The sequence below is a fragment of the Amblyomma americanum genome, chromosome 8, assembly GCF_052857255.1.
Source record: "Amblyomma americanum isolate KBUSLIRL-KWMA chromosome 8, ASM5285725v1, whole genome shotgun sequence".
NCBI lineage: Eukaryota > Metazoa > Arthropoda > Arachnida > Ixodida > Ixodidae > Amblyomma > Amblyomma americanum.
Window position 1 is genome coordinate 36,156,785 of NC_135504.1, and position 19,225 is coordinate 36,176,009.

The 19,225-nt window shown below is 45.3% G+C and overlaps 1 protein-coding gene across 1 annotated transcript in view; it reads right to left on the reverse strand.

Moving 5' to 3' along the window:
• Window positions 1-18,559, reverse strand: part of LOC144101348 (lysosomal alpha-glucosidase-like) — a 29,267-nt gene extending 10,708 nt beyond the window's left edge. Inside the window, exons 1-10 of the mRNA XM_077634457.1 lie at window positions 18,411-18,559; window positions 17,488-17,596; window positions 15,894-16,111; window positions 14,329-14,439; window positions 11,352-11,474; window positions 8,868-9,040; window positions 7,698-7,831; window positions 5,797-5,945; window positions 3,953-4,095; window positions 2,486-2,570 (exon numbers count right to left, since the gene is read on the reverse strand). Of these exons, the coding sequence (XP_077490583.1) occupies window positions 2,486-2,570; window positions 3,953-4,095; window positions 5,797-5,945; window positions 7,698-7,831; window positions 8,868-9,040; window positions 11,352-11,474; window positions 14,329-14,439; window positions 15,894-16,111; window positions 17,488-17,596; window positions 18,411-18,464 (1,299 nt within the window). The 5' untranslated portion in view covers window positions 18,465-18,559. The remainder of the gene's footprint in view (window positions 1-2,485; window positions 2,571-3,952; window positions 4,096-5,796; window positions 5,946-7,697; window positions 7,832-8,867; window positions 9,041-11,351; window positions 11,475-14,328; window positions 14,440-15,893; window positions 16,112-17,487; window positions 17,597-18,410) is intronic.
• Between the last annotated feature and the right edge of the window lie 666 nt (window positions 18,560-19,225).

Here is a 19,225-nt window from a genome sequence, read left to right on the forward strand (position 1 = left end):
GAGTATAAGTTTAATACTGACACCTTTCGTTATTCATTTTTTCTGCAAGCGATCAGGAAATGGAATATGTTACCTGGAAATGTTGCGGCATGCCGCGTAACTTAACAGAGTATAAGTTTAATACTGACACCTTTGGTTATTCATTTTTTCCGCAAGCGATCAGGGAATGGAATATGTTACCTGGAAATGTTGTGGCATGTCACGTAACTTAACATAGTATAAGTTTAATACTGACACCTTTGGTTATTCATTTTTTCCGCAAGCGATCAGGGAATGGAATATGTTACCTGGAAATGTTGCGGCATGCCGCGTAACTTAACAGAGTATAAGTTTAATACTGACACCTTTCGTTATTCATTTTTTCCGCAAGCGATCAGGGAATGGAATATGTTACCTGGAAATGTTGCGGCATGCCGCGTAACTTAACACAGTATAAGTTAATACTGACACCTTTCGTTATTCATTTTTTCCGCAAGCGATCAGGGAATGGAATACGTTACCTGGAAATGTTGCGGCATGCCGCATAACTTAACGGAGTATAAGTTTAATACTGACACCTTTCGTTATTCATTTTTTCCGCAAGCGATCAGGGAATGGAATATGTTACCTGGAAATGTTGTGAATTCTGAATCTTTGAGCAGTTTTCTTAGTAACCTGTCATAATGGTTTATTTTAACTTTTAGTGAAGCATTGCACGTGCTTTTGTGTTGCTTAATATTGCGTGATGTATTTTGAAGCTGTCTCCCATGATTATTCATTTTACAATGTTATATCAGTTGTATGAACCTTCTTTATGATTTTTTCTTTTGTGACGTACCTAAAAAGAAAACAAACCTGTTCCCATTCCTGCAACAGCCTCGAAAGAGGCTAGCAGTATGTTCCAAATAAAAAAAAAATAAATAAAACCGTAAGCGAAAACCAAACCCAGCTTCACCATTGGTGCGCAACTACAGGTACTGTATAAGTACCTAGAGTTGCGCGTTTGTCTTCCCTGCGCCGCTCGCGCCTCTATTGGCGAAACACGACCACACAATTGAAAATCATCCATGCATTGCGGGGAAGCCAACTACTTTGATTCGTTTAGCACTATAGACCATTGCTGGCCGCCCATTCGTACGCCTACTGTTTTTTTGCTTTGCGACATTTTATTTTTTCCGAGTGCGCGTGTTCACTGAAAACAATGTTTTCTTCTCAATAACGCGCAATTTCATCACAAGTGTTCGCCGATTGTTAAAAAGAAGACGTTCGTGATATGTGGCGTTTACAATAGATGGCGCCAGCCATCCATCACATGGCGAGCATTTTGTTCGTAACTCATTGAGATAAGCCTTGGCGCAGCCGACGCATTACTAGCAAGTTGTCTAATTCAATGCAACAGTAATCGGCCTAGAATAAAGCAACTTTGGTTGCCAGAATCAAGTGAATTGAGCTTTCACTCGCTCTAACCTGAGCACCAAGTATACCGCCTACTGCATGCAAGAGTTGCGGCTTTCCCTCATAATATGGATGCTAGGGGGAGCAAAATGGCGAACCTACGTGCAACTATGGGTACCACACAGTAATTCTACGTGGAACGAGGCCACAGTGCCCCCATACACGTGGCGTTCGCATGATACCATCTTTCTCTTCATCTCCGTGCTTGTAGCAGCACTTTACCTCCTGGCCTCAGTCGGCGTTTAAACGATCGCCCGTCCGGCCAATCAGCGCCGTGCGCAATAAAGTTATGACGCAGCCTACATCGTGCATCCCCTTTGGCGCGCTTTTCTCTCCCGCTCCCAGCATCGTCTTCTGCGATATGCCTACAAGCTACGACAACTTTCCTTGGCAATGGAGCGAAATCTACAGAGCCAAACACGCCCTGTCGTCCTGTGCAGCGGAAGATGGGCCCTGGTTATACTTAATAATTTTCTTCTAAAACAGCAGATTGGTTATACCCTTCATTTAGGGCATATTTCTCACAGAACTGCCAATTTCAAAGCTTAATGAGTCACAGCAAAAACTAGAGGAGACACTTAAGCTCCGCCTGAAGAGTATGACGCGATAGCGTAATGGGTTAATTCCCATATATGCAGTGGGTCACTCTCTACATTCGTTGATCCCTGGGAATCCTCATACCCCTCCTGGCGCATCGGTGCAGCATTTAAACGATGCTGCAGTGCTCGGCGATGGCAGTGCGGCCTGGGCTGCTCTTCCCGACCGGCCAATCATTAATTTAACTGCCACCTGCAATTGGTGGGCAGTTTGCTCACTTTTCGGTGGGCAGGTTGTGATGGCGCCACAATGTCACGTGACCTAGGCGGCCCACCTGGCTACTAGGTTGCTCTCTGGGGACCGCCTACCAGAGCCGTACGCCCCTGATTTCTCGCTAACGCCGACGCCCGATTCTCTGCATAACGGGGCCTTTAACGCTGTCGCGTTAAAACTGTAGGGTGCCGCTGCAAGCTCCATTTTCACAAAAGTGCTCCGCTGTCCCTTCAAAACGCACCTTGTCAAGTTGAGGAGCCACAAGAAGGTCAAGCCCGAACATGAACTGGCTTGGGTATTGGTGCGTGTACGGGTCTCCTGGAAATCTGGCAGAAGACAAGAGAAATTGGTTTGAATCATAGTGTGGCTAACTATGGTTGAAATAAACTGTATTTTTCAAATAAAGAGGCGACACATTACGCCTGGGTGTAGTGAACAAATGAGAACGAATGACCACAGTGCTCATTCAAGCACTCGTTCCTGGGGCTACTTTTGTAATGCTGTTTTTGAGTGTTCAGGTTAGAGTAGGCGTCCTAGGCGCAAAGTAGCCCAAAAGCTATGCGGCTGAGTTTCGAACGCCAGTGCTAACAGTGACGTCAAGACTGAAATTACGTGAACGCTGAACATGCGGCGGTAGATCAGTAGTTGGAACATTGAACTGCAGAGCCGGAGGACGCCGCATCAAATCCAGGCCTTGGAGGTCGCATTTAAATGTAGGCAAAGAGCAAAGACCAACCGTCGGCTGTCGATCTCAGCGCACGTTATGAATTCCAAGGAGGCCTTAACTAATAGGAAGCCTACTGCGTTAATTCTTTGTCTTTTATTTCTCTCCCAACTTCCTCTATTCTATCAAGATGCGATTCAGTTGCCTACCGATAAAGGAGACAGTTACTACACCGTAAATTTTCTTAAAAACAATGTTTGTTTTGACGGCGTGTTTAAGCCCATACATATAATTCCTTTGGCCGGCTGTAGATAAGCGGTAGTTTCAGGCGTATATACTTTCTTACAGACAGCTAAAAACAGTTGTACGGTTCCAAAGCTATACCTCTAGTGTCATAGCTTTTTCAATAGCTGGTAATAAGCACCGCTTTGGGTTTGTGTAAACGCTCATAAAAGGCCACATACGGACATACCCTACTGAGAAAAGTTGTATGATGCAATAACCTCATACAGTTTGTCACAAATTTCGTACAATTACCATACAAATGCCGTTCATTTTTTCAAGATAACACAGTTGTCATACAAATGTAATACAATATCATACAAATCGTATAACGTTTGTATGATGAAGCCTGTATGAGGTTATTGCATCATACACAGTTTTTCAGCAGCTTTTTCCACTGACGCTCACAGGCCGTTTTTGTATGGGAGGTGCCCACCGAAAGTGACTGTTACTGAGCCTCTCATTTCTTAAGAAAATTTGCTGCTTATCCTCTACACTCGTCACTGCCTCCTTCCCGGAGGCTAATTAATTTCGCTGCAGCGTGGTTGATATGTCCACCGTGAGTGACACAGTGACTACGTCTTTTCTTTGCCGAATTCATTTCTTTACGAACGCTGAAAACACGTCTCCGCCAAGAGTCGCACGCTCTAAACATTTTCATTTTTCCCTCCACTACGCAATCCCAAGAACTCGGTGTATGTAGAATACACAAAAGACAAGTGCGAAGTGTCCCCATATTTTGGCGTAGCAGAGTGTCCTTACTCGAAGTAGGTGGGCCGCGCCAACATTCCGCCGCCCTGCGATGCCTTCACCATTGCCGTGTATGCGTACGGGAGCAGGAAACGGCGCAAAGCGGTCGCCCGCGATGCTTGATTCGCCACCCGCTGCTGGATGGCGCTAGTAGGCTGCATTGTACGCGAGACGGGAGAAAAATTGGAAGACGATTACAACACTCGGTAATGCCAACTTTGTGCGCAATTCTCTGGGTATTTGCAGTCGGAACACGGCACGACCACTCAGGCTCCATCTCTGAGCGAGCGGCAGCAACACCTTGCCCTTCTCGTGACGTGCTCAGCGCAAACGTTTCCGATGACGTCATCGGGGAACGGACGACTGCGCGCGCTAGTGTGGCGCCATCTGTTAGCGTACCGTACAATTCTCCGCTTTTTACCCCGCGCTCTCTTCGCTATCACCGTACTTTCATCCTACGCTGTGCTCCGCGTTCCCTCTCTTTCATCCTCCGATGAGGAAGTGACTGCGCCATTTCTATTCCTAAAAAAATACACAATTCGCGGAGCTAAACCCACGAGCGGGCGCTTAAAAGCTGCTCTCTAAAAATTATTAGGGAGAGAAATGCGGTGTGCGGTAACACTTCTCCAGTTTAGCTAGAGGGAAAGGAGGAGCTTCTCTCATCGCACTGCTTTCGAACAGCGCTTTAGCGATCATGCGATTGCTATCAGTTCTTCGCTCTTGGCGGCTAAAGAAGTCCAAATCAGAAGACGGGCACGACCTGGGCTCGTCATGTTTCCTTTGTGTCTATGTCGTCCTTGTTTCCTTTGCGCTGCACCTCTCCATGATGCAGCAAGATGTAACCTTTTGTACATAACGCTCTTCGTCGTCACGCAAATTCGCATCTCCGTTTCCCCGCCAAGACACCAAGCCGGAAGCTCTAATGTCGCTAACGCAGTCCCAAAATGGCCTATATATATACATATATCCGATAAATCAGGGCATTACTACGACTATGAAGGCAGTTTCACTTAAAACGGGGCTTTCTTAAGCTAGAAAAGGACAAAAAATTGAATGCAGGTGTCGCCACAATAGGCAAATTTCGCAAGTAAACCATGTGCGCTATTACAGTTTTTTGAGCGCGGATCTGAGTGGATTGGTTGACCACCATTCACTTCAGCAAGCTGATCACGGAGCCTATTCTAATCGAGGGGCGAAGAAATTGTGACGCGCAGTTTTCTCAGCAACAAATAGGGCCATTTGCTGCTGGACAACGCGAACGTACATTCTAAACAGAAACGAGTAAAAAAAGAATAAGCTGTCCTCTGGCGCGAGTGCAATAGACGAGTGGTTACTCCCTTTTTTACTCCTATATAGGCGTGTTCGTTTTTGAGAGTAGCCGGCAAGAGCCATGCAGTCTATCATACCCAACATTTCTGGACCAAAGCATTTTTGAACAAGAAAATATTTATGAACGCCATTTTTTTTTCAGATAATATAAGATTTCACTATAACGATCAACATATCTGCGGATCTCCCGACGGCAGTCTTGAATTTTTTTCAATTAACGTTTTTGCCACTCTACAAAGCGTTCCCCGCTGATTTCCTATGGGAGTCCTAACTGTTCGATGCGACCGATGGAAACACTTTAGAAGAAAGATTTTGCTGCATATCAGAAAAATAGGACCATAAACGCTCAATATTGCCGTAAAAGTATCTTACAATTTTTCAATTTTCAAAATTTTTGTCCAAAATTGCTGGACATGATTTAGTAACAACAAGAACTTGAGTAGACTGGTCTTCAGCGTCCCTTTAAGCGTCTGGCAACAACATGCACCATAGACAAAATGAAGAAAGGTTTGCAGCTATGCATGTACCTTTCCGAGTCCCTGGTGCACGGGAAAGAACACGGAGAGGGAATACCAGCGCAGGCACAGCTCAGCGTCCCGCTCGTCACGCACCGTGGCCAAGTTACAGGCGCTGGCTCCGTACAAGTTGACGCCCAACATGCCGAACGTCAGCATCTCTGCGCAGACCACAACAGAGATTTCCGATGATTTCACACTGACTGACTGATTGATTGATTACGAGATTGCTGGATGAACAATTACTTATCCCCCTTATCTGACAAAATATTTTCGAGCAATAAGGATTTTTTTGTATTTTCTGTTCCGTAGGAAATAAGCCAAGATTTCAAAGAAAAGATTCTCATCTTCCCAGATAATTGTAACATTTCAGTGGCGCACCATATGTGAGCACTGGGATTAGACACTGCTGTCAAGGTCTGCAGTATAGTGGTCGTGACTAATTTATATAAATATCACATGAGGAGATAATCCACTCATAAGAACTTCATCTGTTTTTAATTTTCTGAAAGACGCGGCCATCTTAAACAAAATACGATATCAAATATCGCAGAACTATTAATTCTAAATATTTTTTACCCCGTGCTTTCGCGCATTTTATGACGCACTTCATCGATTTTCTCAGTCCTGAGAAGAAGGCTGAGGTCTGCATTCGATTTGTTGGGCTCCTCGGAGTCCTTGTCTGGACAAGGACTTTCGTTGAGGACACCCAATTTTTGAAATAAATTATACCATGTGTTTGGCGCATGATAGCTTAAGATGCTTATGCGCCATAAAACCCAATACTATACTATACTATTTATATCACATGAAATCGCGGTGGAAAATTAACGAGCAGCTAGGCCATTAAAGCATTTCGTCATTCGTTGTGCCCCTGCGGGGATTAAGGAATAAGCTGCACTCTACGCAGAATAATTACGTTTCTGGAGAGCTTTTATTTGCGCGAAGATCGCGGGGTTCTACGAAGAGTGTCAGTTGCTCAAGCCATGAGATCGTCTCCGTTGCGCGGCCTCACCATCAACGTCCTCACGTCGCTTCTCGTGAGCATGTTACAGCAACAGCTGATAAGGGCGCTTTTGTCAGCTCTGCGACGTTGGCGTAACACTGCGCGACTCTGATTGGGCAGAATAGAGGAAATCACGACTGACATCATAGTAATGCCATGCGCGCTCTACCAGACAATAATGAGAACAAAAATTACAGGACTGCACTTAAGTCTGCTGGAAGAGCGCAGATGCGGAAGCCTTTTTCTTTCCTCTCTCTCTCTCTGCCTTTTTCATTCTTATTATCATTTTTTAAAAATTTGCTGTATTTTTAATTTATTATTTATTTTTATTTCTCACTTTGTTAATTTTACCTTTATTTTTGTTTTTCTTTACTTTTATACTAAGTAAGTTTTCTCACGCAATTAAATAGTTTTTCATCGAACCTTTCACACAAAACCTGCTTAAAATACAGCATTTATTTTCGTTAATTTAATTTAATTTAATTAACTAATTACAATTCATGAACCACACTTTTTCGATTTCAACACCTACTGATGCGCTACCTAAGACAATCAAATTTTTGCACAATTATCTTTACAGAACGATATAATCGTGCGGACAAAATTCGCGGACACTTCTTGCTTACGCGACATAACCATATAATGCTTCCGCCTTATATGGTTCTTTGTTCCTGTTCTTTGTTTTTGTTATTCTAGTTCCACTCTAAAGCTCATTTAAAATTTTGGATAGTGCTTTCGCAGTCAGTTGAAATATCGAGACAAGAGAACGGTCATCGTATCTTGAGGCTTCACGTCCCAACTGCGGAAATAGACGTCGGTGTAAAGCAATGGGTAGATTCGTGAGCAAGAAAAACTTTCTCTGCCAATATGGCTTCCTGGCGAGATGTGGTCTGCGGCTTCCACCTACCTGCCAGGGTGTCCTTCAGTTGGACCCAGTACGCCGGGGCCCGTGCGCGCCAGTAGCCGCTCCACGCGCCCTGCCCGGAAAAAGTTGCATCCGACAGAAGCCTCTGCCGCAGGAACGTCTCCTTCGCTCGGTACCTGCAGCCGAGAAAGGCCTCGTATTGGTCGTAAAACCCGAAGTCATGCATTTAAAGTTGTAAAAACTCTCCCCTGCCCACCACCAGAAAAGAAAAAAAATTGCGCCAGCAACTTCGCAAAAAGTTAACAAGGGCTGCGCTGCTTGCCTGAAGCGCTTTTTTTTTGTGTGTGGAATTGTGCCGACATCAACCTTTATCCTTGGGAAATGACGTGAGAGTAATGCGATGCTTCTTGATGTGATGCGCTGTGGCCCAATAAACTTTGTCTATCTTGACGAGTTACGTGCACTGGAGAGGTGGTTTTGCCTGCAATCTTCTCGAAATCGCATATTTTGGAGTGATGCAGACCCGCCGCGGTGGCTCAGTGGTTAGGGCGCTCGACTACTGATCCGGAGTTCCCGGGATCCAACCCGACCGCGACGGCTGTGTTTTTATGCAGGCAAAACGCTAATGCGCCCGTGTGCTGTGCGATATCAGTGCACGTTAAAGATCCCCAGGTGGTCGAAATTATTCCGGAGCCCTCCACTACGGCACCTCCTTCTTCCTTTCTTCTTTCACTCCCTCCTTTATCCCTTCCCTTACGGCGCGGTTCAGGTGTCCAACGATATATGAGACAGATACTGCGCCATTTGCTTTCCCCATAAACCAGTTAAAAAAATTAAAAAAAGTGATGCAGCCAAGATTTATTGGGCCACTGCGACGAGAGTAACTGCGTTTTAGAAATTCTAAAAACTAATATTGATATCACTTACGGTGGGATACACTCCTGTCAATAATTAAGGTGCCTAACAGTAATAGTTAACAAGTTAACAATTGAATATTAGTTAACCATCTTGCTAGTTATCACGTTTTGGGTGTATTCTGATTTATTACACCACTGACAATGCTATGCCGAAAAGAAGCGCTCTTCTAACTCAAAAAGCCTATTTTTGAAAAATTTTGAAAGTCTTCACGGAAACACTTTGCGTATAATAGCGGCGTGGATTGAGGAGGTTTCGAGCAAGCCTTGCATCAGCGAATAGAAATGCTCGTTTTACCTGTGCGTCATCTCAGCTAACAGGTACGGGTATGCGTTGCTGAGGTTGGCGTAGGTGGACAGGTGTAACCTCGCCGCACCGCAGATGGCGCCGTACGTGGCTCCACCTAGGGGCTCCTTCGCGCACTCAGGCGTGACACTGCCAAGGTGCAAGCAGCGAGGTTCCTCCAACAGCTGCACGCAAAAGGACGTCGCAATGGGACGGTATGTCAGAACTATACGGCACAAAATTGACACGAGAGACATGTATGCGGACTGACATGACCACTGGGGGAAATTCTAGGTTGTCTTCCCGACGACGTAGGCTATCACTGTAAGGTTTTACACTTTCTTGAAAACGCTAGCTTCCAAGGATATTGGCTCAGTGGTTAGGGCGCTCGACTACTGATCCAGAGTTCCCGGGTTCGAACCCGACCGCGGCGGCTGCGCTTTTATGGAGGCAAAACGCTAAGGCGCCCGTGTGCTGTGCGATGTCAGTGCACGTTCCGGAGCCCTCCACTACGGCACCTCTTTCTTCCTTTCTTCTTTCACTCACTCCTTTATCCCTTCCCTTACGGCGCAGTTCAGGTGTCCAACGATATATGAGACATACTGCGCCATTTCCTTTCCCTCCCCCCCTCCAAAAAAAAAAAGAAACCAACCAAGGATATTGCGCCCCGTTTACCGAGTCGTTTCAGGCTGTTTTGCTGCTAGAGGGAACAAAAGAGCACTTGGTGGAGTTACATAACAGCTTCGCAGCCCATCATAACTGAATGACATCCATGTCATTACTTTCGTGTTAAAAACACCTGCCACCAGGAGAGCTTCTTACACTGCTTACGCCTGCTTTGTAGCTTCTAAGAATCCGACATATGCCGCAGCCATGTTCACTCTCCGAGTGGACGCGCATGTACGGTCGTGAGCAGTATAAGAGGGAACAATGTTTGGACGTCCATTTACTGATTAGTCCATTATTATGTGTGACAAGCCCAATATTTTCCCGTTTTCTATGTAATTTTTCCTTGGCATGCAATGTACAAAAGCAATTCTGAAGTTCTTCAGAAAAACAACCACGAAATTCGCTATTTTTCTGGCGAAAATTCCTTCCCTCTCATATCGCTCGCGACTACATTTCGGAATAAACGATACCGGATATGACAGACCATGGCAGCGTACTTTATGCTTCAGTTAAACAGGATTTTAACATGAGCCCTTTCGCTTGAAATATAACACCTCAGACCTTGAGGTTCCAATGAATGAATAAATGAAGAAATGCAAAATGAGAAGAACTGAGACAGTCGCAACATACATGAACACTTCGGATATGTCTGTGCCATTCCTTCCTCTTGTGAGCTGTGCGTTTCCAACGGCGTAGTGCAGATACCTATTCTGCCGACAAGAAGCACTCCGGTATTCCCTCTCACAACTTGTCTTAGTAGAGTGGAAGCTACGAGCTCGAAGAAATGCCTTCCAGACTTGCAAGACCGGCTCGCAAAAAACTTAGAATGGCAGACATGAAGCTGTCCGATGATATTTTGGGCGCCTTAGAAGATAGCTAAACCAAAGACCGAGCGCCTGATGGCTAAAAGCAAAAGTTACAACGCTGTCATTAGAGATTTTCTATTGCAGAATAAAAGCGAAATTAACTGAATGTAGGAAATTAAACGGAGCAAATACAAGAAAGCCGACGGCGTCACTAACGTGACCAGTCTTAATTGGCGTGGCTCGACAGATAATTTTAGCAGTTTGACTCACTCGAATTTTCGCAGCGATGAAAGCGCCCTTTCTCTATAGGTCAGCACTGTCACGAATGGCCACACTATTGTGTTAATGCTAGAGCATTAAAAGCCTATCGGAAAAAAATGTGTCATCGGTCATAAAGTCTGACCACTTAATTCAGGGAAGTGATGTCACAATACCGCGTAATTCCCTTTGAATAGAGAGAAGTGACATCGCCAGATCGAATAATTTCCTCTAGCTGGAGAATAGTGAGGTCACCGGTCGGGAAGTAAGGTCAGCCCCGCCGTGGTGGCTCAGTGGTTAGGGCGCTCGACTACTGATCCGGAGTTCCCGGGTTCGAACCCGACCGCGGCGGCTGCGTTTTTATGGAGGAAAAACGCTAAGGCGCCCGTGTGCTGTGCGATGTCAGTGCACGTTAAAGACCCCCAGGTGGTCGAAATTATTCCGGAGCCCTCCACTACGGCACCTCTTCTTCCTTTCTTCTTTCACTCCCTCCTTTATCCCTTCCCTTACGGCGCGGTTCAGGTGTCCAACGATATATGAGACAGATACTGCGCCATTTCCTTTCCCCCCAAAACCAATTAATTAATAAGTAAGGTCAGTTTCGGCGATAGCATCAACAGCATCTAATGCTATCGCATTGCCAACACACAGCGTAATTAGCTGCCTCTGTTTATTTGTAATCTCTTGCTCAGCATGAAAAAACCGGAGTTAGCGGAGTTCCTTAACGCGTCCTCGAAAGTAAAGCGTATCGTTCACCACAAACCAGGTAGTCGAGGGTGTCGCTGGTGACCACGGAGAGGTTGGACAAAAACAAGGTCTCGTCCCAGTGGCGCCTGGCTTGCGGGTGGGTGAAGTCAATGAAGTACACAGCTCTATCCTTGTCGTCCTGCACGTGAGATGACGTCACAAGGGTCATGCAGTGAGGACGAGGAAAATGAGGCTCATGATCACGGAAGCACGCACTTGAATCCACTAGCCATAGCCGTCAATTGATTGCCATTCAATTCCCCAATATTACCTAGAGGAAGTGTCCTGCATTGTTTTCCATTTGTACTTGCTATACGTCGCATGTAACTGTTACACTTTGGTAAGCTGCTTTGTTGCGTTGAAATGGATTCTGTAGATCTGAAGTTTTCAACCATCGTCACCTTGTGAGCAACAACAGGCACAAGGGGCATTTCAGGTTTTGCCTCTTTCGTTCCCTCTCCCAAATGTGTAAATGTCGAGGGAGAGAAATGAATAGTTCAGCTCCAAATGAAAAAGAAAGGCATTTTGTCCTATGCGACGGTCTTAGCGTGCATCGACTGCAGAAACGACGCAAAATGTGAACTTAGTATTCGGCCCTGTTATACTATTGGGCCGAAAAGTTTGATTTGGCTTCAGAAACATAGCTATGCAGATTTATTTAATTTAAAGGCTCGCTTCTCGCAACTGTATTAGTAAACTTATCGCCAGTAAATTTTCGTTACTGGCTTAGTAGGAGAACGGTTGCTGGCACGCTTTTGTCTTTCGGTAACTTTGAAAGAAAAAAAGCCGACTTCAGCGTAACCTTGAATAAAACTACACAACTCTCTCATCACATTCGGATGGTGAGCGCTTTTTCGTTTCACTGTAACCGCCTAATAGCGCACCGCCTGTCGGTCATCTCCAAACCTATGTCATCATGATGGTCAGCACGACGGTCTTACAGTTAACACGCCTATCATGATGAAATCATGTTAACTGGCGGCTCCCGTATTGCTGATTTTGAGGACCCTCTAGCATTCCTAAGTTCCGAAGGGACAGAAGGAGAGTTCCTATAAAGCTTTAAAAAAACATCTGGGGCGCTTGTAATACAAAGAAAACTGCACTGCACTTCCAAGAGCGATAACAGTGGTCACCCATATTAAAAAAAAAAAACAGGGCACAAAAGGCAGGAGGGCAGATGAAAGAAATGCATAGGACGAGCGCTGACTCACAACTAAGGCTTTATTCATAAAACCTGGGGTAAATAAAGGAAGAAGGAAAGGCATGACGTTTTTCTTTCTTCTGGTCTTCTGTCTTTTGTGCGCCGTTTTCTCCAATATGAACTTGTACCATATCGCTTAATTGAATGTTCTACTAAGTGGCCACTCTTTTTATATAAAGCGTGTACGTTCACAGAGAGAGGAATCCGTTCTAATTCGCGCTGGTATGCGTACCTCTAGTCACCTTGATAATAAACATTTTATCGCGCCTCTTTACTCTGTGCGCTGGTTTTCATTTCAGAAAGACGGGCTTTTTGGCAGATTGGTTACTTTATTAAAACCTAACTGCACCGCGAAAACCACCAACACTCAAGAAACACCCACAGACACATGCTGCATGCAACTTTATGCAGGTAGATAGCAACTTACGGTCGTAAGGTCCTTTCACCGTCCCCTGTATTGCAGGATTGTTGTGCACTTCACATTTTTCAGGAGGGTATCGGCAACTGCTGTCACGACCGACCGAGGGTAACCAGAAGCGAGAATTCTTGCCATTTGGCTATTAAAGCCGGCCTGCATTCTGTGTACGCACGATTTCTCAAATGAAGTTTGCAGCTGCAAGTTAGCTGTGCTTCTCTTTATAACTCGCGCTTTCGAGATTTTTAGAGCCATAACTGTCTCGAAGAATCTTTTTCATATAATGGCCTCATTTTTTATTTGGGCTTGACTGCGGACAAGCGCGATTGATTTGCACTGTTGGTAATGCTACCGTTTATTCTCTTCTGAAATAGATATTTTCCCTTTTCACGTTTTCATATTCTTGAAACCTTGGTTTGCATGTACTCGATATGTTCGATAGAATTCTGAACCGAATGTCCCGCAGCTTGCTCCGGAATAACAAATCAGTGAGATAGAGGCATACTAGCAGTTACCGAATAGCGCGCACAACAACACTTAACACATTCTTTTCCTACTTTGATGGTTTTCCGCCTCATGCTGGCAGGAAGTGTTGCCTACTACCGACCTCCAATTTTATACTTATATCATTGGAACCGGTTCAATGGTTGTAAAAGTTCAAAGGTGGCCAGAGAGTTTGCAATGCTTTCGTGATGCGAGAAACAAACAAATGAAAAAAAAAATATGTGTGTTGCGTTTCGGCACCGTTTGCGACCCCGTGTTCACACTGAAGGGAAAGTGCCCAAGGTGCCAATTCGCTCAGAGCGGCTGCTATGGAGGTCTCTACTGAAAGAAGTTGTCGGAGCTGAGGAAATGAACCACTCCCGAGAGCGTTGGGTTTCTATCTGATGAACACCGGCCTACGATGGTCCGTTCCGCGTGCTCCATCGTACGACTGTGACGCTAATGCTAGACATAAACGGTTGTGAAGATGGGGGAAGTTTTGTAGCGCTCCTCGCGTCGCGCTCTGGCCACAGGTCACAACTTTCCCCGCGTGAGACACCGGTCAATGAAGACGAAATTTTCACGAGGCCTCACATCGCGCGTAGCGCAGCAGATCAATTCTAAACCCAGTGCTGTCGGGTCTGGTTCTTCCTTGCGTCAGCTCCGAACAAGTTAAGAAAAACTGCAGGTTTAAGCAATTTCGGTAGCAAGTAGTCGTCAAAACACTGAAGGGTCTTGTAACCGACTATGAGTTTACACAGATTCTCAGTGTAAATTACAACAGTGACGTTCAATAGTCATATTTCAAAACAGCCAGTCCAAACCTACATACCAGCAATCACTCACTTTCACTCACATGAATGCAATTATAGATCAGGGGAATAATTATCTCACGTAGCATGTGTACGGCTGCTCTCCGGTGCTGTCCTGGATGACGACCTTGGAGGTGATGGCGATGGTTGTGTTCAAGGCATGCTTGAACAGGGCCAGGCGATGCACGGCATGCTGGGAGAAAGCGGTACACATTTAGCGACAGGCACAGTATTTAACGTTATGACAGGTTAGTGTAGAAAGAAAAGTGTTGCCTGAGGTTATTAATGCGGAAGCACTATATGGTTAATCGGCAACGAAACCCGGCGTCGACGTTCGCCAGCAGCAGTGGTCCCGAAAATCCCAGGTGACGTCATTATGGTATCAAAGAAAAATAAAATTTATTCCCAAGATGCAGGGAATCGAACATACATACATACATACATACATACATACACATACATACATACATACATACATACATACATACATACATACATACATACATACATACATACATACATACATACATACATACATACATACATACATACATACATACATACATACATACATACATACATACATACATACATACATACAGGTTCGGTCAAAAGTTCCCAGGCCACATCGTGTGCGTTTGACCAGTATAGTGAGGAAGTTACGATACCCCGGACGCTCAATATATCTGTAGAGGATAAAAGAAGTATCATTCTAATCTCTGAGGACCTTGACAGCTTTATGGGCATATTAAGTGCCAGGATATACCGATGAAAAGCACACCCCGTGGCCGGGGAACTTTTGACCAACCCTGCACATACATAATACGTACATACATACATACATACATACATACATACATACGTACATACATACATACATACATACATACATACATACATACATACATACATACATACATACATACATACATACATACATACATCGAGTGGCCAGCAAGGCAAGACACCAAGCCTAGAGAGTGAACGCCGCTGTACTAAGAGATGTGCTTCAGGCTTCCCCCTGCTGTCCTTGCAGTAATTTATAGAGTTGCACTAAAGCACTAAATACTAGGGGTCTCCGAGTTGGCACCACTAACGGTCGAATGCGCTCAATCAGGCAGGAAATATGGGCGCAGTCTATAGGACTGGCGGACAGCGCTGTAGCTCTGGATGACCGCATAATATCAGCAGAGGACGGCGAAATAGCACCCTTCAGTTTCAAACCTACTTCTCAAGTCCAGACATCTTGGATATCAATTTTAATTTTGAGGCAACTGTGGAATACTGTACTATTCTGTTAAGAAAACGTTGAAGGTAATGGTGGAATCTTTTAATGCGTAACATTATATTTCTTTTAAAATTTGTATTCCACTCGCACCGAGTAGTTAAAACCAATGGGGAACGTTTTCGGCGTTAGCAGAAACGTAAATAGGCAAAACTGCGGATATATTGGTTCTTATAGTAAAATGTTATGATGTGTGAAAAAACTGCGGCCACAAATTGCTGTTGAAAAATGTGCTTGTCCGGAAGGGTATGAAATAACGCGCACCAGTGAGCGCATTCAATTTCTCATTTCATGACGTAAATGTATGAACACGCACCTTCCAGTTCAGGTGAAGCTAAGGGCGGGTCCGACATAAAACCTACCGCGAACTGAACGTTCGTGACTAGCTTGGTGAGCGGCACGGGTCCACCGGGTCGCATGGAGTGCAGCAGTGTGTTAATGGAGGGCAGGCTGGGCCGGCCCACCAGCTTATGGTACTGCTCCACGACAGCCTTGGGGGTCGGGCCGGTGAACACGTAGAAGTCCAGCTGGCCGCCATTGGTCCGGAACGTCGCCGCGCCGGGCGGTGACGTCATTAACTCTGCGAGGCACAGCAAAACCCATCTTTTAAACCTTCACATTTTAAGGACTCATTATGACGATACCCATTATTGGTTGCATTTTCTGCATGTCATATTCCATATTTGGTATTCCATATTCACTTTTTTTTGCGCGAGACTGACTCGGACCATGCGGAATCTGTACAAAGAATATGCGTACGCACAAAACACCGCATGACGTTATAGGGATGGCATTGAAATCCCGCCGAAAACAAGAACAGCGGATTAAAAATGCGCGGAAAACATAGATTTTCGCATTTTTCACATCTTTTTGGCTGCGTATTCTGATAAATACGCACCTGGGACCCAGACGGACCGTTTCAGTAGGGTTTAGCATTTTGCAGAGGTCGCGGTACTGTGTTAAAATAAATACTCAATTTCCGACGTCAAATTACGCACTCGTGTGCGATTGTTCTCAGACTGTTCGCGTCACTGTTACCACACTTATTTAAAATTCTGCACGTCCTCGGTCAGCGTCAACCAGAGCATGATTGTACCAGAGGACACTGCCGACAACGGTATGGGAGTATATGGTTTAAAATGCGCTGCTCTAACATAAACACATTGTTCGCAATAATTGTTTTGCATCTGTCTATGCGTGCTGTGCGATGTCAGTGCACTTTAAAGATCCCCAGGTGGCCGAAATTATTCCGGAGCCCTCCACTACGACAACTCTTTCTTCCTTTCTTCTCTTAGTCCCTTTTTGATCCCTTCGCTTACGGGACGGTTCGGGTGTCCAGCCAGATATGCGAGACAGATACTGCGCCATTTCCTTTCCCGAAGAAAGTTTCAATTTTCTCTGCCTATGTCAGGAGCAAACACAGTCAATGCCAGCGGTTCTATCACCGCCTTGGTAGTAGTTTCTGGTATGGGACATATTCTGAGGCTCTGTTCGAGGACAAGTGAAAATTTGGACGAAATAGGAAAATAGGAGGAAAAAGAACTAGCCAAGATAGAAATAAAGAAAGGAAAGGAAGGAAAGGAGGAAGTAAAGCGTGAAAGAAAGAGGAGGAAAAGTGCGTACAGGCTTCCTCGATGTATGGATATCTGTGATGAACAAGGTAATACGACGGCCTCATTTTCGGATACTACTAGTGTCAACAAAGATTGCTGCAAAAAGGAGACGTATAGGTACGGCTGTAGGGTTATATAATTTCACTATAAGTATAATATGAGATTAACAAGGATGTGGGAAGAAGAGAAGGAAGTAATGGAATGATCTATAAAATGTAATATTGTATTCACGATGAAAATTAAATGGAACAGAAATACAAGAAATTCACAGTGAACGATATTTAGAGTACAATATGAAATTCAGTATGGACGAAATGCTTGAATGAAATTGAATACTCCGGACCTATACGGTTTCCGTTGTGAAGATAGACACCGCAGGCCGATCCATTCCCGGGCGAAACCAGGATGAGGAAAGGGTGGTCAGCTGGGTATGTGCCGGAGGTACGCGAGGCCTGGTAAAAAAAAACGAAAAAAGAGTGAAATCGCGAAGTTCAGTTAAGTGACAGTAACTGGATTAAAGCAGCCTTGTAAGTAATAAACAAACTTAAATTATAACGGCAGGATTCGTTCCAGCAGCCAGAGCCGTCAGTTTTTTTTCATACTGGTTTGCCAACAAACTAAAATCAAAACAGGAATACGTAAGTCTCATGCTCTTAAAGTCTGCCGTGTCGTATTAAGAACGTTAGAAAGGCAGTTAATAAGGTGGGTCGCTATGAGCTTCACCCAAATCATGTGAATACATGATGCTCTCCACGAAATGCTGTCATGTTGACCATGCACCAATGTCAGCATGTCGGACATTAATCCTGTCTTTCCAGATACTATGTATGAATAACAACTTGAATATATCATGTTACACGCTTTCCGCTTCTTCACATGGCAAAAAAGTTAAGCCAAACTGAGTAAATGGGAGTTATTAATGAAAGATACGCGTCGCAGAACAGCACAGCATAGTTACTTACGATAAGCTTGACATTAATGGCTAAGGAAAGGGGGTGACGTGCTGGTTGTCGATGATGTCGCGGCACACACTGGTCATGTTTAGGTGGTTGCTAATCAGGCGCCCTGCTAAAGTTCGTGAACAATTGCATTTGCACCAACGACACATTCCTACCAATTCACAACACCTTGTGCCATGGTGCTCTTTGGCCGCAGATACCCTCGCGCCATAAAAGTTCACTGTTATCATCAATTCACAAAGTACATTGTATGGTGGCGCCGCTGGTTGCAGTTAAACGCCACGAGCCGCGAAGGTTTGGTACACACCTTAGCGAAGCCTCCGCCGCGGTAAAAGAGATGCCTGGTAGGTTCCCCGCGCATGTCCAGAAAAGGCTGGCCCTCCGGAGCACGCCTGACACCGTACGCCAAGGTGGCGCTGGGCAGCAGTGTCACCTGCTTCTCCCGCTCAGCGTAGTAAAGGCGCGCTAGGTCGAAGTTCACCCTGCGATTCAGCAGCCTGCTTCACAAGGCCGCTCTGCGCATGTCGCCTCTTTTTCTACTGCTCCACTGGTAGAACATAAAACCGCCCGTTCCTACTGCACATGCGCAGTTCGTGTTAGTGACGGGCGCATGCAACAGATGGCGCCAGCTGTCAAGCACACTTGCCGCTTCGCAAGCTCAGCTGGCTCCTGGTGGAACGAGATCACGTCTGCGTCTCTTACGCGGCTTTGCTTTCAACCAGTAACAGACGGATTTTCGCCCCTCTCCAGAGGGCGCCACATATTGCGAAAAAGACGGATTGCGTTGCAGGTGCCAGCCAATATAATTAGCAGCCGACTGTCAAATATGTGGCTTGCTTCAGCGCTAGTTACGTACTAAGAAAGGGGGGAGGTATAGGGCGATTTGTTTCGAAAGCAATTCTTGTTGTATTAGCCGACCGATGTATTGATTGTTGTTTCTCGTGCCGCACGGATGCAAACAGAGGAGGCTACATAAAGAAGGGTTACAAGGCTGCGGACAGAAACAGTGGGCAGTGTCTGGTTCGTCCTGTTGAGCGATCGTTTCTCGAAGATTAGCGTTTCATTCAGCCTTCTTTGTTCCTGACGGTGTCTACACGCAAATCTGGAGAGAGAGACGACGGC